Here is a 22,261-nt window from a genome sequence, read left to right as displayed (position 1 = left end):
GTGACGGGTCAGGATGGGGACGCTGGCGGAGGGCAGCAGATGAGGAGTGACGGGTCAGGATGGGGACGCTGGCGGAGGGCAGCAGATGAGGAGTGACGGGTCAGGATGGGGACGCTGGCGGAGGGCGGCCCATAGAACCCCATAGCCCAGCAGCCGTGTTACCCCGTGTACAAGTCCCACACAGGCGATAGGAGCCTATAGCCCAGCAGTAACGCGTGGCTCAGCGTGTATATGGAGGGCTGAATATATCATGTTTTACAGGCTGACTCCCGTGGCCCCCCAGTAGTCCTGCTCTGCTCTGTAACAGGGGCTGGGGTATTTTATCCAGACATTGTTTAACCCCTAATTTACTGAATCACATCACAGCCCTGACAATGTGCGAACGGAAACCCAGTTAGCACGTAGCGTGAGCTGGAAGCTTGTGACGTGAGGCTGGCGTGTGTGCGGAGGCTGGAAACAGCTACACACGAAATATAACATGATGTGGAGACACACGGCCAGAGCATGATGCGGCTTCTGCGTCACATGCGCGCATTATACAGTCTGCGACGTGTACCGCGGGTAATGAGACTCAGCGGAGCCAACACCTCGAGCACAAGGACCCCAACCCACAGCTTCTGTCTGCTGCCGCTCCCCACGCGCTAGGGAGTCTTTCCGAGCCATGTCTGCTTAGCAGTGACAAACTGACACATAACGTCAAGAAGGCTCGGCTCATGAGCTGACACTCCAGAGGCTTTGTTGCATGCGTGCGTTCCTGGCAAGCCATGTAAACATGTGCACATCACACAAGCGGCTGATGGTTAAACAGCGCGAGCCGTGGAGCTGCCAGGCACCACGTGTCTGGATCATGCCATCAGCGCTGCGTGCTGTCCACATGCTGCAACATCCCACACACAGGTCTGTGCATTTAATGCGACTCTGGCAGACAATAAAGGGTGCATTGGAAGGCATGTTTATTGAGGGATACGGGGAATTATGAGGAGAGGAGCTGCTCACTCAGCCGCGGGTCCTTGTTTAGCTGATCTTCCAGAGCCAGGTATTTCTTGGGCGCTAGGTCCTTGTGTCTGCACAGGGAAAGACACGTTATTCATGCAGTCGTGTAAGTATCACGTGTTCATGTTCAGCCACTCCTGTGCCACGTACCAACGATGCGCTCCGTACCAACACTGCGCCACATGCCAACGCTGCACCCCATGCCAATGCTGCACCCCGTCCCAACGATGTGCTCCATACCAACGCTGCGCCCCGTGCCAACGCTGCGCCACTAACATCAGATCGCATGGTTCCACAGAGCGTCCCAAGCACACGCCTAGTATGTTTGCTCGGCCCATTAACATACTGACTACAGACACGGTAAAATATACGCACAACACAGTAACACACTTACACACACTAACATATTAACATACACACGGTAAGATACTTACACACACATAGTAACATATTTACACACACATAGTAACATACACACTAACATACGGTAACATAATCACACTTTTTCCCCTCTACAGTTCTTCTGCTCCCCACTCCCTTGCAGTCTTCACATGCTGCTTGCGCCCGAGGGCCGAGGGGGCTGACGGGTCAGTGGCGCTGGCATGGTGGCCTACACTGAACACAAAGTACAACGTGTACCTTGGCAATACATTCATCGCTAGGGTGAGCTTCGGACTTTTGAGCTCCGTTTGCAAAACCCTATGGGTCAGGAAGTGATTTGTTGTGGCCCCTGGCCCCTGGCCCCTGGGGTTTCCCGAGCTCGTGCGCAGGCACCTGTTAAGTCGGGTCTCCAAGATATGGATGCGGAACATGGCTTCTGAGCAGAAGTCTAGATAGCTTTCCTCGTCCTCCTTGGCCATGGACAGCTGGTTCTGCTGGTACCATTGCTGCTTCTTCTGGAGCTCCTGGGTTTCCTGGAGAGAGCGTGGCAGAGAGGCGAGCCCTGGTTTAGTAGGAAGGCGTCCCACCTGTTCACTGGATCTCATGCTGGAGCGGATACTGACCCAATAGTTACATTTTGGGGGTGATGTACAGATACAATATACACGACAAGCAGTATTTTAAAATCATCCAAATGGAAAGCAAACGCCTCACCATATAAAAATGTCTGCTGTGCCAGCCCCAAGAAGCAGCGATGGGTTAGGGTTGGCAGAGCTGATGCCAAATTAGGGCCCGCATTCTGCCAAACGGTGCCACACGACAGATTTACTGGGATAATCGCTCAGCCAGCACGCTGTAAAAGACGGCCGCTGCGGGTACCTTCTCAAAGCGAGCTTGGATGAGGTTTGCTTGCTCGATGAGCCTCTGCTTCAGGTCCCTCAGACAGTCTTCCTTTACTTGCTGTGCCTGCGCTCGGTTCAGCTTCACGGGGTCTCCGAGCTGGGCCAGGTACGGTGCCAGGTAGTCTAGCTCCAGCATGGCGCGGAGCTCGCTGTCCTCCCGCTGCGCTCTCTCCTGGTAGAGGTAAATCAATGAGAAGAACAACTATGGAGAATCAACGGCATGAGGTGGATCTTCAGGACGGAATCCCATTACTCTCTGCCTACCACTAACAATTACCCCCAGCCCCCTCACCCCGCTACGCTGCTCCTACAGGGCCGTTGTGGATCGGTCGCACGCGGTCCGGTGCGCTGTCTTACCATGGCCTCTCTTTGCTCCTTGCTCTTCTCATTTCGTTCTGTGTCGTAAATGGATACGGTGAGCCGAGGACAGGCCTCTTCCTGAGTGCGGACGGCCAAGATCTTCAGAACCTGCCAGGAAGGGGTAGGTGGGTTTATGGTGGGTTTACGGTCCCCCCTAAAGTCATGGAACAGGGTAAGTAAAGCAGCTTCCTCGCCGTGTTACCTCGGCCTCTGACCTCCGGACTGCCTCCTTTGCATCCAGCTCCCCCCGCTGCAGGCGGATCAGGGTCTCGTACATGTACAGCTGTTTGGTGACCGCTTCACGGGGCTCCACCTGGAATCACGATACATTCCCAGAATCAGACAGAGCCAAACCCTGACAGGCAACGAGAAGCCAGGAGGGGGACAGAGCCTTCTGCATTCTAAAGCACATGACAATGGCTGAGAGCCCCCCCCGAGGGTCCCGGACCCTCTGGCAGTCTAAGTGCCATTGGGACACAGAAGTGATGGGAGTGATAAAGGGCCATTGGAACACAGGAGTGATGGGAGTGATAAAGGGCCGTTGGAACACAGGAGTGATGGGAGTGATAAAGGGCCGTTGGAACACAGGAGTGATGGGAGTGATAAAGGGCCGTTGGAACACAGGAGTGATGGGAGTGATAAAGGACCATTGAAACACAGGAGTGATGGGAGTGATAAAGGGCCATTGGAGCACAGGAGTGATGGGAGTGATAAAGGGCCGTTGGAACACAGGAGTGATGGGAGTGATAAAGGGCCGTTGGAACACAGGAGTGATGGGAGTGATAAAGGGCCTCTGTACACCTATGAAGACACAGATGGCCTCACAAATGTCATCTAAATACAAGCTTTAAACCCAGTCTGCCCATGAAGCCGCTGTCCCCGCTGTCCCCGGTGCAGACAGTCACCTGGTAGGAGGCACAGGTCTCTGGAGTCAGAGTGACACGCGCGCCCTTCTCTCCTAAATTGGGTGGCTTCAGGAAGTCCCAGGACGAGGTGGTGATACGATCATCTGCCCGGTGACTGCGGAGCTGGATGCGATCCTCTGTGAGCAGGAAGGTCCGCTCGGCCACATCCTCGTTGGCTGCTTTCCCCTCATTCCTATGGAAACGCTCTGTAACTTTCTTCGGAGAGAAGAGAGGACATGGAGAGCTTTAGTACAGCGCCGGTCGGCACCTTCGGCAGCAGGATCCGGACCCCATTCTGAAGCTGATCTCCCCCTAAGCTGCGCTCTCTCTTTATACTGACTCTGAACACTTATGAGAAGACGCGCACACTCGCTTCCTTCTCTCACAACAGAATAAACTTCGGCATTTACCAGAATGGGTCTGGGATTAGCCTCCGCGGGGCCTCCTGCTATTGCCACCTTCTTAGGCCTTTTCCTGAACAGCGTGTGCCGGTAATACAGGAAGTCTGATCGGCCCTGAAACGTCTCCGTCATCTCCGTGGCCTTCTCGTCTCTCGTCTTTAGACCATCTAGACGCGACTCGCTGTAAAAGACCATCCTGCGCTCGCTCTCCGGAGCCATAGACTGGAAGACATGGACTAAAAGACAGGGAACGACACACTCATTACACTCCAGCACACTCAGACACTCAGTTGACCGGACTGTGGAAATTTCTGTCAGACCAATAAAATGGGCCACCGAATGTGAGAATTACCTTTCAAGGCATCGCTGCGTCCAGGAGAGAAGTACTCGCTAGTCACCCCGGCCCGCGTTTCCCGACGCCTCATATCCAGCTTGTCCTGCCTGTTCTGAAACCAGTCTTGGATTTCTACCACCTGAGAGCCTGCGAAGGACGGCAATGAGCATGGCGGCTGTCCATTGTTTGACTCACAGCCCGAAGCGACGGACTTACACTCGCTGTCCAGGTAAAGAGAGAGACGGGAAACCAGTCCATCCCGCTGCAGGTACGGGGCCCATTTCTCCAACTTGGTCTTCTTGTACTGCAGAACTTTCTTGCCCTGGGGACAGCGAGTCTCAAAGTCTGAGAGCCAAATGACAAACATTATTTCACCCTGAGGTGTAAGGAGACAGGATCAGCCGTTCTGGGTTCATTTAGAATAATGGATTAGGAAGGAAGCAGCACGACGCTCACCTTTTGGAGTTATCACAATGGGAAGGACCCAAGATGGGGGCATCTGTAGTACCGGCTTTGTGTCTTGGTCCTGCAAGCAGAGCAATAATCTGTTTTACAGGGGGAGCCTCCCGCCCCGTGGTATGTTCATACATGTTGATAAAGCCCATGAGCACACAGCGTGTGGAGTGGGGGGAGCACACACTAAAGCCCTTGCTACAGCGCAGGTTTCGTAAGTCTGATACCGAGCGCGAGCCATCTTTCCGCTAACAATGATATCTTTTTCCCTGGCCGTCTGTCAGACCTGAATCACATCTCACTGATCTGCCATGTCCTGAGCTTACCGGGTCTTCATCCTCCTCCTCGTCCTCCTGCTCCGCATTGGGGGTGAGAAGCAGCGGTTTGGAGGCACTCAGAAGCATGTATTCCCAGTGCAGGGGATCGGCCAAATCAAACCTCATGTCCTGCGGGGAGAAATAAGAGGCGCAATTACCTGCCCTTCATGCCTAGCCGTTCTCTGAAAAATTTACCCCATCAAAGGGTCTCGAGCCAGCGTCTCCTGTACATCGCCCTACCTTGCACGCGTGGCGGCAGTCCTGCATGTTAACCCAGTAGTTCTCATGATTCCAAACACTTTCGACACCCAGGAAATGTTCATCTTTGGTCTGGAAGCTTTTCCCGGTGAGCGCATCAATGAAGAAATCCTCCGGCACCTCGCGCTTCCCACACAGAACCAAAACCCAGCAATGCACCCGGAGTCCATACAAAGGATCCGGCCCGGGCTGTTCTGCATCCTGCCACGGGAGACCAGGAAGTATTTCATGCAATCACATGGACAAAAAACCCTATATTCATAGGCCCCATGCTTATAGGGCTACAAAGGCATTTACTGGCAGCGGGTGCTGGCAGTCTCAGTGTGTTACCCTACATTGGGTGCCGGCTCGGTGCGTTACCCTGCACTGGTTACTGGCACCTGTCGGCCGCGGACCGGCTCGGTACGTTACCCTGCACTGGGTACTGGCACCTGCTGGCCGCGGACCGGCTCGGTACGTTACCCTGCACTGGGTACTGGCACCTGCCGGCCACGGACCGGATCGGTACGTTACCCTGCACTGGGTACTGGCACCTGCTGGCCGCGGACCGGCTCGGTACGTTACCCTGCACTGGGTACTGGCACCTGCTGGCCGCGGACCGGCTCGGTACGTTACCCTGCACTGGGTACTGGCACCTGCCGGCCACGGACCGGCTCGGTACGTTACCCTGCACTGGGTACTGGCACTGCTGGCCGCGGACCAGATCGGTACGTTACCCTGCACTGGGTACTGGCACCTGCCGGCCACGGACCGGCTCGGTACGTTACCCTGCACTGGTTACTGGCACCTGTCGGTATGTTGCTGCTCACCGCCAGGCGCTGCTCCTCCTCCTGGCGCTGTCGGCGAAGGCCTTGCTGGATCTTCTCTTGTTGCTTGGCGTTTTGCTGCACCTCAAAGTTACTGATCAGCTGTCGGGGGGCTTTAACGCTGTACTTCTTGTGATGCTTCACAGGGGGCTCCCCGGGGATCTTATCCAAAGAGATTCGACGTAACGTATGGAAAGGACATGAGGTAAAGCGAGGTTAGGTAACTGGAAGACGGGCATCTCGTTTGCCATGACTGCTCCTGTGGTAGCTGTTACTTGGTGGCTCGTGTGGACCTGGTTAAGGCCAGTAGGATTACGTGTATTGGCTATGAGATGGGGGCTTGCCTTCTAAATGAAGCGTTTGGGGTAGCAGGCAGGGAGAGCGCGCAGGAACCTGGGATTCTCACCTCTTTGGGTTTCTGCAGCAGGGGGCAGATGTCTCGGCTCTCGTCCATTAGGCACATCTCCCGCGTCGCGTACCCACTGACGCAGTACGCATCGTAGCCGGCACCCAGCAGCAGAGAGCACAGCAGCACGCTGAAATCAAAGCAGCTCCCCTGCTGCCTCCGCAGGGCCGTGCTAGAAGAGAGGAGCATGCGCGGCTGCATCGGGGGAGAAAGGGCAGACAATTCCGTCATTGGACAGGATACATAAAGAATACAGGGTGCGGGGCGAGACGCAGCCACGTGGAGGAACCTTACCAGCTCCAGCGGGGGGTGTAGGGGCTGCATCACCAGGTACTCGGACACAAAGCGGGCGCAGCCATCCCAGCTGTACAGCTCCGGGTACGGAAGGAGAGTGGGGCGCAGAGTGGTGCAGACAAACTTCTGCCGGCACAAAATCGGTGGATTACCCCCCTAGGGCTTCCAAACAGTCCGCCAGAACACACACAGTGAGAGCACCCACTCAATACACACACTCACTCAGCCCATAACCCTCCACTCACCTCCACCCCACACTCATTCTGGGGACAGGTGAAGAGGGGTTTCCGGTCCGGGTAGAGGTGCGCGTACTGACGGCAGAAGTTTTCCGCTAGATCAAGCAAGATCCGCTCCTTGCGGGAGTTGGTTTTGTAGGATGAGGGGAACTCGATGTCATTGTCAGGGGGAAGGGGTTCGCTGAAACACAGAACCAACACGCAGACAGCTCGCCGCATTGCATATGACATATACATATATGCATTTAATGCGCAGTGTACACACATATATATATGAAGAAAGGAGGCGGGTCCTCGTCATGTCACAGCCATGATGCCGCTTTGGGTTGCTCTGCCCGTATGTGTCACGGGTGTCGTATCTGCCCCGCTGGGGGTATTCCCACCTACCGGTGGCCGGAGCCGGGCAGCTCAATCTGAGACAGCTGTTCCTGCAAATCACGCAGCTCGTCTTCAGTCAGTAGGTCCTCCCCGATCCCCCCGTCTGTCTGCCCCCGCTCCTCCGTCTCCGTCACGTCCATCTCCCGCTCGTCCCGCTCCTCCGTCACGTCCATCTCCCGCTCGTCCCGCTCCTCCGTCTCCGTCACATACATCTCCTGCTCCTCTGTCTCCGCCGGCCGACACCTGCAAAGGACACAACTGGACCCTATGGGTATGTTTCTGCAGGCGGGTCCATTACACGCTTTGTCATGTAAGAGCTGTAGTGACGTGTGGAATGAAACATGCATAACACACGCTGTACGTATACACACAGGGAAGTTACACGCATGCTGTACGTATACACACAGGGAAGTTACACGCATGCTGTACGTATACACACAGGGAAGTTACACGCATGCTGTACATATACACACAGGGAAGTTACACGCATGCTGTACGTATACACACAGGGAAGTTACACACATGCTGTACGTATACACACAGGGAAGTTACACGCATGCTGTACGTATACACACAGGGAAGTTACACGCATGCTGTACATATACACACAGGGAAGTTACACGCATGCTGTACGTATACACACAGGGAAGTTACACGCATGCTGTACGTATACACACAGGGAAGTTACACGCATGCTGTACGTATACACACAGGGAAGTTACACGCATGTTCTGTACATATATGCAAGCTTTACATTATCTTCTCACAGAGAATATGCTGTATTAAGAAATACCTTGCTAAGTGTACCCGTCTCCACACTGTCTGTACCTCTGCTGTTACCAGGGCAACCTAACACAGGATGCAGGAAGTGCTGCCGGGCCTGCTGGGAGGTGTAGTTCTGTTATCCATAGTAACCGAGTCGCAGTAATTCTGTAACAAGCCGGATTATTAAATAAAAGCTCGTTTTCTCCAGTATACCCAGTAACCACAGCTCATACCTCCCAGCACTTCAAACCCTCACGCCAGACACACGGGCTTCACCCTGGCTTTTTCACAGGCTTTGTGCCCTATCACGGGGTATTTATGTCACTGAGTGGGGCATTTAGAAGAATAATAATGGGTTTATTTATCCCGTTTAATGTATAAACGTTTCTATACACATTATCGGGGCTTTTAGGGCCGTAGAACCCTGCGATCCCCTCATATCCAGCAAACGTTCTGACCTCCTAGAAAAGAGGGGCATCAGGGGAGGAGAGAGGGGCATCAGGGAGGAGAGGGGGGAGACGCATGGAATCGGGGTCCAAAGAGGGACTGGCCAGATTGAATGCGGACACATGACACGTACCGCAACACCGTATCGCTGTTTTTTGAGTAAACGAAAGCTTTATTGAGCTGTCGTGCAGAAGGCCACTGGGCTGCCCACACTGGGCACATTAGCCACGCGTGTACTTTTTGTATGTTGCTGGAAGCCGCCGGTGAAGTGCTGCCCCGTGCCGTGTCTAAATATAGCGAAGGGAAGCCGCTGTACCTCTCATACCCTGCAGGGGGCAGCGCTGCAGAAGATGATCAGCATTTATATGCGGCTCCTGGAATGCGGCCAGCGGGTTGCCCTCAGGCTCGCCCGTCAGCAGCGGCGATGGTCACCGGTGGGTTGACCCAGGCGAGTGGGAAATGTCACAGCTCGCTTCCCTCAAACTTCTCTTCCACAGACCGGGTATCCGAGATGTGGCTGTCGCTTCGGCTTCCTCCAGCCGTTCGCTGTAACGTAGTTGATCCCTTGTTTTTTGTTTGCATGCAGGTTGGTGACCCTCATGGTCAAGGAGGGAGTTCAAGTCACATGACCCCATGACCCTCTACCCCTCGCCAAAGTTCTCAGAGGCCTAGGATCGGACCCCGACCCTCCCGTTTTCCCACAAGCTTTCCGCCCAGCTGCAGATCCAGGGGCACGGAGCACAAAAGCCCTTTACCGCGGAGCTGGAGGAGTGCTGGGCCACCCCGGAGCCACCCCATCATTTCCAACGGGCGAGACGCAGTGCCGTTTCCCGTAGATAATCCGGGGTGGGTCGGTCATATCTCGGGTCCCAGACTCTATCCGTGGCGGTTGCCGGGAGAGGTCACGGCGCGCATGCTGTTTCCTGCAGATACGGCAGCGATGTCACCGCGGAGAGAATGACGTCTCAAGACAACACCCTGATCCGCTTGTCCCTGCAAATGTTTTACTTCGTCAGGAGGTGCATCTCCACGGCCGCGTCCGGCTCTGCCAGGCGACGGCACCAGCCGCCAGAAGGTACGGGCAGTCCGGAGGAACGCGTCACCGGTGCCCCTTTCCGTCAATCACCGTTAGCCTTGCACCGGGTTTCCCATTTCTCATGAGGCCGGTGCAGACACCGGTCGCCAGAGCCGCTGTACCGGCCATGAAAGCTCACGCCAGGCCACTGAAAGCCTCGTATGTGACGAATAATCCCTGGCTCCATGCGTGGCGACTTGGCGTGACCCCCAGCGGGTAGCATTTGCCTCCTCGCCCGACCTGACGAGGTCGCCCTGGCCGTATCGCCCGACTCCGGTAAACCTTCTGGTTACGGCGGAAATGTTAACCTGCCTGGGATCGGAGGTGCCTGGGCTTTAACAATGCTGCTGCCAGGCCGAGTGTTACGACACCTGTGTTTAAGCAGCTATATTACACTGGCGACTAGTCTAATTGCCCTGCGCAGCCTCCTCCCTCGGGGATGAGCCGGTCACCCTGTCTGTTTGATAGCCTCGCTCGTTAGTCCCGTGCCATCTCGCTCCGCACTGACCTTTCATGTAAGGGGATGGAGGGGCTGCTCTACTAAGCGCCTGTTTCTCTCGGCAGACGTCAGTCCGCTGGTGCCGCCGGTGCCATGCTGCTTCTGCTCTGTCTGGTAGCGGCTGCTAAAGCACTGAAGAGAAGGGGAGGACTAAGAACACGAAATCCTTACACAAACCCCTAAAGAAATACTTTAAACCCTCCATCGCTGCCGCCTGCGTCTTTTTAGAAGCCGTAACGAGCGCTGCTTATCTTTACGAGACATCTAGTGCCGGGCGATGGACACGGGCTCCTCCTTCCCTACCAGGGATTTATTAACCCCCCCCAGTGTTATTTACATAGGGGTCTGCAGAGAGCTGGCCGGACCAAACACCAGGAGCTGTCATTGGCCAGGAGAGGGAGCGTTCCCAGATTACAGCGTACTCTAGCTGTACGACCCTGTCCGGGAGAGCTGTAACAGGAGCGGGAGAGTAATATACCTGCACGACCCTGTCCCGGGTGAGGGAGAGCTGTAACAGGAGCAGGAGAGTACTCTATCTGTATGACTCTGCCCGGGTAAGGGAGAGCTGTAACAGGAGCGGGAGAGTAATATACCTGCACGACCCTGTCCCGGGTGAGGGAGAGCTGTAACAGGAGCGGGGGAGTAATATACCTGTATGACAGGAGGGAGAGCTGTAACAGGAGCAGGAGAGTACTCTATCTGTATGACTCTGCCCGGGTAAGGGAGAGCTGTAACAGGAGCGGGAGAGTAATATACCTGCACGACCCTGTCCCGGGTGAGGGAGAGCTGTAACAGGAGCGGGAGAGTAATATACCTGTATGACCCTGTCCCGGGTGAGGGAGAGCTGTAACAGGAGCAGGAGAGTACTCTATCTGTATGACTCTGCCCGGGTAAGGGAGAGCTGTAACAGGAGCGGGAGAGTAATATACCTGTATGACCCTGTCCCGGGTGAGGGAGAGCTGTAACAGGAGCGGGGGAGTAATATACCTGTATGACCCTGTCCCGGGTGAGGGAGAGCTGTAACAGGAGCGGGGGAGTAATATACCTGTATGACCCTGTCCCGGGTGAGGGAGAGCTGTAACAGGAGGGAGAGCTGTAACAGGAGCAGGAGAGTACTCTAGCTGTATGACCCTGTCCCGGGTAAGGGAGAGCTGTAACAGGAGCGGGAGAGTAATATACCTGTATGACCCTGTCCCGGGTGAGGGAGAGCTGTAACAGGAGCGTTCTATAGTTGATGACCCCGTCCCGGGTGAGGGAGAGCTGTAATTGGAGAGGGAGCGGTTGAAGGAGGGCCTGGTGGGCAGAGATAATCACTGGCTGGTTGTTTGAAGCGGCTGATTCTCGCACAATGGCTTCCGCGTCCCGAACGAGACGCCGTTATAGGAACACTACAGATGGCAATGGCTGCTCGCGGGGGGTAAATGCGCTGTTTGGGATTCGTGGGCAGAAAGTACACGGGAAGGCTTTTTTTCTGTTTATTACATGGGTTACACGCTCACTGCCAATATATACACATTCCAATAGCACTGCAATCGTTAAATCTCTATAGAAAATCTCATTATAAATAACAGCAGATAAGGGAAAAGACGGGAAATAAAGTATTTTTGGGGGCTGTGGGGGGGGGACATCACTCATACCTGGGGCTCTGCAACTAACGGGCGAGAGGCTGAAAGCTCTCGTGCCTCATACCCCCCCACGTCACCCATCCCCGGCTCTCTCCGGTGCTTCTCCCGGAAGGTGTTTGCCGCGGGGACGTTTGACTCGTTGCCCGGAGCCGAGATGTATCACTATGGATGCCTGACCCAGGATAGTACCCCCCAAATCCCCCCTACTTCTTTAAAGAGCTCGGATATGGGGAAGAGTACAGCAGGAGCACTGCTGGCTGGACACAAACGGACCCGTTTCAGAAGGGCTTCCATGTGAAGTCTGCCCCCCAGCCCGGTAACGCAAAGTACCCCGTCAGTAATGCGAGAAGGGTACTGCCCCCTGCCCCCCCATCAGTCAAAGCATAGCCCCAGCAAAGTCACGCTAGACCCAGGATACCGGCCCCTGACCGCGGGGTACAGAGAAACGCGTGACTCTCCCACCAGAGACAGCGCTCGGTAAACGCAGGGTTTGTGCTTCATGTCTCGAAGATGACGTTCCAAGTAAAGTGCGATTGCAGCCGGTATGTCCATCACCCAGCGCAGGCTCCCGTGAGGGCCCAGGCCCAGGCTCCCGTGAGGGCCCGGTGCGTGCCGGCAGGGGTAACAGCAGCCTACAGACCCTCAGCTGAGGAGCTTCTTGTGATCAGACATTATCACGCTCTGGTCCGGCCGCGGGGACGCCGGTGTTGTGCCGGTGCTGTACGAGGAACGTGAAGCGTCCTTTCCGTGGGGCTGAGACAATGCCCAATACCACAGGAAGATGAAGAACCCTACGAGGAGGAAAAAGCGGGAGCGATAATGAGCGAGGTTAACAGAAAAGAGGTTAAAGCACACAAAGCAGTTCATAGACGTGCGGGAGCCTCCGCTAAAGCCGCAATTCGGGAGGCAGGTGCACCGTTTGCATGCTGTGCCCATTACCTGCATCTCCGTGCCACGGCCCCTGAGGGAGGGTCTGCGGTCACACCGGCCCCCCACGGCCCAACTGCTAGAGCCAGAGCGGTGAGATCTCAGGAAGCCTTGGGCGGCCGGTCTGTTTTATTACTGAACAAACGCAACGGGTGTGTTCGCTCCATAATACAAGAGCGCGTTTCCGGAAGCGAGCGCTTACTGAGAGCCGGTCGCGTATATGGGGGAGGGGGGGAGAGGGGCAGAGGCAGCATGTGGGGTCACTCAGTACCTGTATCGAACACATGCGCGGGGTCCATGCTCCATCACCGAGCATTAGTTTCAGGCGAGTAGAAGTGTTCACGAGCTACAGCAATCTGCAGACACTTCACCCCCCCTGGCCCCCCATGTCCCCCCCGCGAGTAACAGTGTTCTGGCAGCTCCGCTATCCACTTACATCTCCTGCTCCGGCCACTCACACTCACCTTGCAAGGAGTTCAAGATGCTGAATGCATACTGCACGGGCAGGTAGAGGACGCCGAAGGAGAAGAACGCCAGCCCCCACGGGAGACCCAGCATGCAGCTGAGCCCCAGCAGGGTGACGCAGTGCCGGACCTTCTCCCCCCGGGTGTGCGGAGCCAGGCGCAGGACGCAGCGGGTCATAGCCACCAACATCCCCGTGTTAAGCAGCAGAACAAACCCAAACAAACCAACGTTCAACACGTGGTGGATAATGGGTTCGGTGAGCCAGCATCTGGAGAAAGAATGCGACAGAGTGAAATAATGCATGTAACAGGGCCCCGGGCCCCTGCAATGAGATCACACAGCGAGAGGGAAGACTTACAGGGCTGCCGAGGAGCCGGAGGGTCTGTCCACGTTAATACTGAGAGAGCCGTAGCTATCGGAATTCATCAGAGCGATGACGAGGACGATGAGCAGCGGTGTGCCTGCCAAAACAGAGAGGGGGTCAGGGGCAGGCAATCACACGAGCACCCCCCCAGCATGCCTACTCACCCCCCCACACACGCCTACTCACCCCCCCACATGCCTACTCACCCTGCCCCCTCCCCCAGCACGCCTACTCATTCCCCCCAGCACGCCTACTCACCCCGCCACCCCCAGCACGCCTACTCACCCCAGCCCACCACAGCCAGTTTTCCTGTGGTCAAGAACGAGGAATTGAAGACCTTGACCACCAGTCGGTAGAGGTTAAAGCCCTCGATGGCCATCCATGTGAAGGTGCAGAGCTGGGCCGAGTGGAGGAGGATGGCGGAGCTCTTGCACAGAAGCGGGAGATCCGCCGCCCCCAGCACCGCGCTCACCATAAAACTCACGTCCAGCAGGAACACGGCGGCCAGGAGGTGCATGTGGATCTGCAGAGTGGGGTTTGAGTGCGCGGCCCTGGGAGAGAAGCCATGAGAGAGCGTTACAGACCACCAGCAACGCCCTGAACCGGTGGACCGCGCGGCCCCCGCCAGCGTCACACACAGAGAACACACGGCCCAAACACACGGCCTTTCCCCCAACGAGCGGTTCTCACGTCTCAGTACCTGCTAAAGCAACTCCAGCAGATGGTGAAGAGGGCGGCCAACGCTGAGATGGTACAGCCGGCAAACGTGACAGCAGTGAGAGACACCAAATGCGCCTCAGATATCACCGGCTCCGCGATCCGCTGCACAACAAGAACACAACTCGGCGTCACACAGGCGGAAAGACAGAGGATTGGCTCTGTATGGGGGGGGGTGCATGCCAGGGGGGAAAGGGTTATATAAGGGGTCAAGATCTTGCAGAGCGGGTGCAGCTAGTCGGGAGAGCCTTGGGTCAGACAGCGTGAGACCCACCATGAGTAGAGCGAAGTAGGTGAGGTGATTGCACCTGCACTGGGTCTGGATCCCGGCAGGGATGGTCCGGCAGCCGTAGGTACTCCAGCCGGACGCGGACTCTGTGAGGACAGACATTGTCACGTTACCGCCGGATTTCACGCGGTGCCGTGCGTGGAAGGGACAGCCGTACTTACCGTTCCAGAACACGCACACGGGGGAAAAGTTTGCCTGCGAAAGAGACCAGACCATAATCAGCACCTCCAGAGGGTCGGCGTGCACTTTAACCCCTTAACGAGGGGAGAGAAAAGTAAAAATGGATTTATCCAACTGCACCTGGGGGAAAAGGGGGCAGCTAAACTAAGTTTGGGGGAAAGGGGCAGCTAAACTAAGTTTGGGGGGTTCCCCCCAGCATTCGCCTTTTAGCAACACGCAATGTTTGGGTTTATCCCAAAAACGTCCGTAATCAAAGTCGTCGAGATGGGAGATTTCATTAATATTTTGGGGGAATTTCCCTCCATTGGCTCTCGCTGTGCACAATCTAGACACGGAAAACCGCAAACCGAACATTATTTCCATCCAAAAGAGAGCCGTGCCCGGAGCGTGAAATATAAACATACAGAGATATAGAACGACGGGCGCCTGGGCGGCCCAGAACAGACGTTACCTGGACAGGGGGGTGCTGGAAGAATAACACCACGTCCTCTCGCAGGTTGGAAATCTGGGTTTTCTCCACGCTGATCCCGATCACGTGTTCACCGAGCATCGTGCTGTTGGCCGCATCCTACGAAAACCCAGCAAGATCCTTTCTAGGCTCTCTTGAGGGGGCAGACAACGAGCAGGGGGGGGGCAGACAACCGGCAGAGGGGGGGCAGACAACCGGCAGAGGGGGGGCAGACAACCAGCAGAGGAGGGGGGGCAGACAACGAGCAGAGGGGGGGGTCAGACAACAAGCAGAGGGGGGGGGTCAGACAAGCTTCACCGTACCTGGAACAGGGAGCTCCCGCGCACTCTCACCACGTGCAGTCTCTTGGGAAGGAGACCCTTCTCCGGCAGCAGTTCTTTGGGCAGCGACACGGAGACCCCCATGTCCTTTGGGATGGAAGACAGCTGCGCGTGGACAGTACACGTTTCAGTGACAGAACAAGATAAAGACGACATGTCTGGCCTCTGAGGAAAACGCTTACGCCGACAGTTTCGGGTGGAATTGCGGCTTTCGCTTTGATGTGAGGCATTAAAATGTGTTTTTTCTCCCCACTTACCGCATCTACCGAACCCAGCGTGAACACCGCAGCCTCGATCGAACCCTTCCCAAAACGGTGGCTCTCCCCATCAAACCGGACCTGCGAGAGAGCCGCATCGATCCAACGACGCAGCCTAAAAAAAGATCCAGCATAAGAGAGGGCAGAACCGGTGCCGGAACATCCCGGTCCACAACGCCGGCCCGGCAAACCATTCTGCAAACCGCTTCATCGTCTTGGCAGTGCAAAGGTTAACGGCTATTTACTAACCAAAATACAATAAAAAAATGTAAAAGAACACGAGTCGTCGATGCCGGAGCTTATCAGCTCGCCGAGGAACACGCCGACCTCCCGAAATTCCTTCTCCGTGACACGCGACCAGTAACTCACCCCGGTCCGCTGCCAACAGCACCGGCCCTGTCCAGCAACCGGCCCAGCATGGAAATCTCACGGTCCACAAAGCGGGTATCTGCAGGAAACACGGAGATAACGCAGTTATCGCCCCGCAGGGATTGCACAGAATGACGTCACACTCGCTTCTCCGAGTGCACACTCCCAGCCTGCGGCGCTATGAGTTGGCGCAGCACCGAGCGTCTCGCTCCAGCATTGTTCACCCGGCTGCGCGGCTTCCTTGTATTTTTAAACTCACAATGGCGTGTTGTGGTACACTGGAAGGATGTGGGGGGGGACGCCGTGGCCTTGGCTCGATACTGGAAACATTTCGCAAGCGTCCTGGCGCGGCTCCCGAGCCTCCCCAAGAGAGAGCCTGCACTCGCTGTCTGAGTTTTAGTTCTCTCCCTCAGACATGCTGCTGCTGCCCTCCCGCCGCATGCCCCCATGTCTCTGCCCCCCTGCCGCATGCCGCCATGTCTCTGCCCCCCTGCCGCATGCCGCCATGTCTCTGCCCCCCTGCCGCATGCCGCCATGTCTCTGCCCCCCTGCCGCATGCCGCCATGTCTCTGCCCCCCTGCCTCTGCCCCCCCGCCGCATGCCGCCATGTCTCTGCCCCCCCTGCCGCCATGTCTCTGCCCCCGCCGCCGCATGCCATGTCTCTGCCCCCCCGCCGCATGCCGCCATGTCTCTGCCCCCCTGCCGCATGCCGCCATGTCTCTGCCCCCCTGCCGCCATGTCTCTGCCCCCGCCGCCGCATGCCATGTCTCTGCCCCCCCGCCGCATGCCGCCATGTCTCTGCCCCCCCGCCGCATGCTGCACAGTGTTTGGCCGACTCCGCGATGCGCGGCTGCATTGTAACCTCACTCTGCTCTACGCTCCGCAAACATCTCCCACTTCCCTGTCTGGACGGGGAATTTATCTCCAACCTGTTAGCTTTCAGGGTGATCTGTAAATCAGTAACATGTAATGAGACACGCTAAGCGCCGGCGGCTGCTCCTTGTGACATTCCTTGGGTATTATTAATGGCAAGGAGGCAAAGGTGCATGTAACGCAGCACACAGACACGCAAAGCCCTGCTTCATGAGACCCATCACATGTAACACACAAAGCTGGCAGACACGCAAAACCCTGCTTCATGAAACCCGTCACATGTAACACGCAAAGCTGGCAGACACGCAAAGCCCTGCTTCATGAGACCCATCACATGTAACACACAAAGCTGGCAGACACGCAAAGCCCTGCTTCATGAGACCCATCACATGTAACACAAAGCTGGCAGACACGCAAAGCCCTGCTTCATGAAACCCGTCACATGTAACACACAAAGCTGGCAGACACGCAAAGCCCTGCTTCATGAGACCCATCACATGTAACACAAAGCAGGCAGACACGCAAAGCCCTGCTTCATGAAACCCGTCACATGTAACACACAAAGCTGGCAGACACGCAAAGCCCTGCTTCATGAGACCCATCACATGTAACACAAAGCAGGCAGACACGCAAAGCCCTGCTTCATGAAACCCGTCACATGTAACACACAAAGCTGGCAGACACGCAAAGCCCTGCTTCATGAGACCCATCACATGTAACACAAAGCTGGCAGACACGCAAAGCCCTGCTTCATGAGATCCGTCACATGTAACACACAAAGCTGGCAGACACGCAAAGCCCTGCTTCATGAGACCCGTCACATGTAACACACAAAGCTGGCAGACACGCAAAGCCCTGCTTCATGAGACCCGTCACATGTAACACACAAAGCTGGCAGACACGCAAAGCCCTGCTTCATGAGACCCGTCACATGTAACACACAAAGCTGGCAGACACGCAAAGCCCTGCTTCATGAGACCCGTCACATGTAACACACAAAGCTGGCAGACACGCAAAGCCCTGCTTCATGAGACCCGTCACATGTAACACAAAGCTGGCAGACATGCAAAGCCCTGCTTCATGAGATCCGTCACATGTAACACACAAAGCTGGCAGACACGCAAAGCCCTGCTTCATGAGACCCGTCACATGTAACACACAAAGCTGGCAGACACGCAAAGCCCTGCTTCATGAGACCCGTCACATGTAACACAAAGCTGGCAGACACGCAAAGCCCTGCTTCATGAGATCCGTCACATGTAACACACAAAGCTGGCAGACACGCAAAGCCCTGCTTCATGAGATCCGTCACATGTAACACAAAGCTGGCAGACACGCAAAGCCCTGCTTCATGAGATCCGTCACATGTAACACAAAGCTGGCAGACACGCAAAGCCCTGCTTCATGAGATCCGTCACATGTAACACAAAGCTGGCAGACACGCAAAGCCCTGCTTCATGAGCTCTTTGGTTGTGCAGGAAGGTTTGTGTTTAAAGTCACCGGACGCCGGATTACTTTCACAAATCGGGTTATTATGAACACGTAACGGGGCCGTGTGCAAGAGCATGCATAGTTACTGTGTGCCAAGAATACATGTATGTAAGAAATACAGCTACTGAATGCCGAGCACGTAAGGTACATGAAGCGTGTGTGCTGTATGCTGTAACTCACACTCCCCGCAGACCATTGCAGAGCGAAGCCTCCTGCCGCAGAGGGACGGCCGCTCTGTGTGGAGCCGGTACCACGGGTTAGGGCTACACGCGGTAAGCGGGGCCGCACTCAAAGCTTTTAGCAAACCAAGGTACTGGCGTCTGAGAACGGGACGGCAGCGAGCCGCACTAATGACTTGCGCAGACATGCAGCCCCCCCAGGAGATGGAGCGCAGTATCTGCTCACATGTCCCAGCGCGACACGCAGCACTGTCTGTGTCCACGTATCACACACTACATCACGTACCTGCTGTGTTGGCTAGCACTTCCCTGCTGCAGCAGACCCCCAAGCCATTACATCTCCGTGGGCTGCCTGGCCTATAGCACCGCGCATGAGGACCCCCTGCAAGCTCTCCGGGGGGGGGGTGCATTCCGGGACCCCTTTACTCACCGTTAAGCCAGTCCCGGGGACGGACATCAAAGCGACAGGAGCTGCTCATGTTAATCCCGTTCAGGGTCATGTTGATGATGAGGGTCTCGTTGTGACACACAGAGTCAGCTGACTCCCCGGCGGGGTCCCGGCCGCCACGTGCCGTGTCCCTCGCCTCCCACGTGTAATTCTGAAGCCCGTACGTTAGATTGAAGATCCGGAGGCCGGGGAACCAGCGCACGCAGAACACGTATTTTCCTGGCAGGTCCTGGAGCGTGATGTTGGTGGAGGGAAGGAACGGACCTCTGACTATGAGAGCCTCCAGCGTATTCTCCACCGATATGACATCCGCCCCAAATCCTCCGCGGTACCGCAACACGCCACCGCCGGCATACTGCGTGCGCCATCCGCAGAGCGAGAAGCCACGCGCGCCGGGCACCAGTCCTGCGAAAACAGCCGTAGCGTTACTGCCGGGACATTCGCACAGCGACACACCACAAGAACTCATTTCCCCGTTACCCGCAACACCTGCCGGGGAGCGATTAACCCCCGCAGAGCAGAAACGTGAGAAATCCGCCTCCGAGCAGCCGCAGCAAACCGTCCGTTCCCCCGGGAAACAACCATCCGTCCTTGAGATGATCCGTCCTTGTAACCATTAAACACTGCGCGACGATGTACAGTGTCCCCCGCACTGCGCTGACGCGGCCACCGCCGGCTGCCCCCCCCCGCCGACGCGGCCACCACCGGCTGCACCCCCGCACTCCGCCGACGCGGCCACCGCCGGCTGCCCCTCCAAAATTCCCAAATAGATAAGAGACGTGCATGTAGCAGGTGAGCAGACGAATGCTATTCGGAGACACGACGGCCACACACGAGCCTCCGTCCCGCACTCCGTCAGCTTATTCCAGGCACAGGAGCCGAGACTTTGTCTCCACATTTCCCGGCGCGTTCCTCCAACTGAAGCCTTACATACTTTCATCATCTTTAGAGAATTTATCCCAACATTAAAAGCTGTGAGCACTGCGCCAGTCGCGCATGTCCGCAGGCCCCGGTGCACCTCTCCTAAACTTTACGTCACACGATGCCCCAGTACCGACACGCGGGGAAGACGGATGCCCCTGTACCCCGCAGTGACAGCCCACGTGCCGTTAGCGCATTGCCAGTTGTAGTGTTTACCTTGCATCAGTGGCAGCAGAAGCAGTAGAGCCGGCGACATCCCTGAGCCCAGGAACGCAGCAGCAGCAGCGCAGTGACTGCAATAAATAAAGGGAAGCTTTGTTATGTGAGAGGAGACGGAGGGGAGGAGGCAGCTTCCCACACGCAGAGACACAAAGGGGCAAGTCACGGCACCACAACTACAACACACACAGCGTCAGGTGCGGCAACACAACTACAACACACACACACAGCGTCAGGTGCGGCAACACAACTACAACACACACACAGCGTCAGGTGCGGCAACACAACTACAATACAGAAAGCAGTAACAGCAGTGAACAAATATCACGCGTGGCTCCCGGCTGGCAGGGAAGGGGTTACGCGGGGGCTCCCCGGCTGGCAGGGAAGGGGTTACGCGGGGGCTCCCCGGCTGGCAGGGAAGGGGTTACCTGCGAGAATCCGTTCTTCCTGCGCCGTGTGGAGCTCTGGATTTAGTTAACGCGTTCCTCACAGCCTGCCGGATCACGAGCCGTCTGCTATTGTGTGAAGGGTCTCATTCCTCCCGCCCCCTCCAGGTGTGACACACAGGTAACATCTCTATGCGCAGCCAATCAAATGCGAGCAAAAACAAGGAAACTCACAGCTCCTTCCAGCAGACAGTTCCTTATCCACGCAGAGCCACTTCCACCTGTCGGCAGATTCACGGCAACTCCTGAGAAACCTACAAGAAAGGAGGAGGGAGACGTGTAACACGCAGCAGATCACACGGGAGGAGGGATTCACAGCGCGTTACACACAGGCTCGACCCGTAATGTGCCGTTAAGCTGAGGCGGCCCCACTATTGACTGTTTAATGATTATACACACAGAGCACTGAGAACACCGCCGGGGCTCCTGCCATCCCAGTGCTACATTCCTCACCTCCATGAGCCTCCTGCTCCCCTGCTTACCACGGAGACGCCTCCTAAAGACGCCCCAAAAGCCGTGCCATTCCCCCTCTGGATAGTGGTCCCTCGGAGGAACCTCATTCCTCAGCCTCTCTGGTCAGGGGTCCCCTGGGGGGGGCACTCCCTTTTCCAGCTGTCTCTGGATAGTGGTCCCTCGGAGGAACCTCATTCCTCAGCCTCTCTGGTCAGGGGTCCCCCGAAGGGCGCTCCCTTTTCCAGCTGTCACTGGATAGGGACCCCCATTCCACGGCCTGTCTCTGGTTAGGGTGGCTGGATTAAGCTCTAGTGCCCATAGCCACTCCTCTTGCGGCACAGGGACCAACTCAGATGAGCCGATTCTCTGTCATGCACTCACACTCAGTCAGTGCCTCTCGCTCTGTCCATGTCAGCGCGTGGGGATGAGAAGCTCCTCTCTGTCCATTCTCACGTTCGCCTCTGAATCGGAGCATTGTGTGAGCGGACGGGGCACGTGTCGGCCCCACAGATGAGTCACAGCAGAGCGGGGAAATCTGCCACCGAGGGGGCAAACCCAGTATCTCCAAAAACACTCTTCATTCATTCACACAGACCGTCTGATCTCACTGCATGACTTACCCTGACAAGCACTCAGGCGGCAGGATTTCCCCAGCGTGGAAACTTTCACAGCTTCGTGAACTTTAAACCAGTAAATGAATCTAAGGTTAGACACACGCACACGCATGTACATGCATGCACACGCATACAAGAAAAGGCACGGCTTGCAATGGGGCACAGGAATGCTGCCCCCACCACAGACTGCACAGAGGGGGCATTCCTGAGCCGTTAACCAGGGCAAGCAGGCGTTAAGCCGGTCCATCGTATCCATGACAACGGTCTCATTGAAGCAGCTTCACAAAAGAAACAAAAGCATTTGGGCCGACTCTCTGACACGGCCGGGAGATGCCGAGGCGATGTTATTACCTGAAAGGATGATTCCGCATAAAGGGTTAATTCGTACCATGTAAAAACACTACAAACGAAGTCATAGCGTATAG

At 56.2% G+C, this 22,261-nt stretch overlaps 2 protein-coding genes across 2 annotated transcripts; both read right to left on the bottom strand.

Annotated features, from left to right (window-relative positions):
• Positions 1 to 931: 931 nt before the first annotated feature.
• On the bottom strand, positions 932 to 8,354 carry DRC7 (dynein regulatory complex subunit 7). Its single transcript, XM_053448499.1, has 18 exons — positions 8,218 to 8,354; positions 7,434 to 7,667; positions 7,056 to 7,227; positions 6,811 to 6,936; positions 6,517 to 6,711; positions 6,114 to 6,272; positions 5,287 to 5,505; positions 5,056 to 5,175; positions 4,733 to 4,802; positions 4,493 to 4,621; positions 4,295 to 4,423; positions 3,952 to 4,178; positions 3,542 to 3,757; positions 2,839 to 2,949; positions 2,634 to 2,744; positions 2,254 to 2,448; positions 1,768 to 1,907; positions 932 to 1,064 (listed from the first exon to the last, which is right to left on the bottom strand). The coding sequence occupies exons 2-18, from the start codon at positions 7,634 to 7,636 to the stop codon at positions 974 to 976; spliced, it is 2,613 nt and encodes an 870-aa protein (XP_053304474.1). The 5' UTR covers positions 7,637 to 7,667; positions 8,218 to 8,354; the 3' UTR covers positions 932 to 973.
• A 4,095-nt stretch (positions 8,355 to 12,449) lies between these two features.
• Positions 12,450 to 21,941, bottom strand: LOC128467004 (adhesion G-protein coupled receptor G1-like). The gene is made up of 15 exons (XM_053448502.1): positions 21,843 to 21,941; positions 20,783 to 21,023; positions 20,321 to 20,400; positions 19,166 to 19,588; positions 16,193 to 16,271; positions 15,824 to 15,938; positions 15,549 to 15,671; positions 15,229 to 15,345; positions 14,759 to 14,792; positions 14,583 to 14,683; positions 14,292 to 14,413; positions 13,877 to 14,142; positions 13,586 to 13,688; positions 13,227 to 13,495; positions 12,450 to 12,626 (listed from the first exon to the last, which is right to left on the bottom strand). Exons 3-15 carry the CDS (start codon positions 20,358 to 20,360, stop codon positions 12,478 to 12,480), a joined length of 1,941 nt encoding a protein of 646 aa, XP_053304477.1. The 5' UTR covers positions 20,361 to 20,400; positions 20,783 to 21,023; positions 21,843 to 21,941; the 3' UTR covers positions 12,450 to 12,477.
• Positions 21,942 to 22,261: the final 320 nt, after the last annotated feature.

This window comes from Spea bombifrons, chromosome 10, assembly GCF_027358695.1.
Source record: "Spea bombifrons isolate aSpeBom1 chromosome 10, aSpeBom1.2.pri, whole genome shotgun sequence".
In the NCBI taxonomy this organism is placed as follows: domain Eukaryota; kingdom Metazoa; phylum Chordata; class Amphibia; order Anura; family Pelobatidae; genus Spea; species Spea bombifrons.
Note: the sequence above shows the minus strand (reverse complement) of the source record. Positions and strands in the feature narration are given on the sequence as shown.

Coding starts and splice junctions, on each gene's coding strand:
- LOC128467004 (XM_053448502.1), bottom strand. CDS start 20,360: ATGTCGCCGGCTCTACTGCTTCTGCTGCCACTGATGCAAG. Junction 15,939..16,192: donor GCTGTTGGCAGCGGACCGGG/GTGAGTTACTGG, acceptor ATCTTTTTTTAG/GCTGCGTCGTTGGATCGATG. Junction 14,793..15,228: donor TCCAGCACCCCCCTGTCCAG/GTAACGTCTGTT, acceptor TCTCTTTCGCAG/GCAAACTTTTCCCCCGTGTG.
- DRC7 (XM_053448499.1), bottom strand. CDS start 7,636: ATGTATGTGACGGAGACGGAGGAGCGGGACGAGCGGGAGATGGACGTG. Junction 4,424..4,492: donor TCTTTACCTGGACAGCGAGT/GTAAGTCCGTCG, acceptor CGTCCTTCGCAG/GCTCTCAGGTGGTAGAAATC. Junction 1,908..2,253: donor TCCAAGCTCGCTTTGAGAAG/GTACCCGCAGCG, acceptor CGCTCTCTCCAG/GAAACCCAGGAGCTCCAGAA.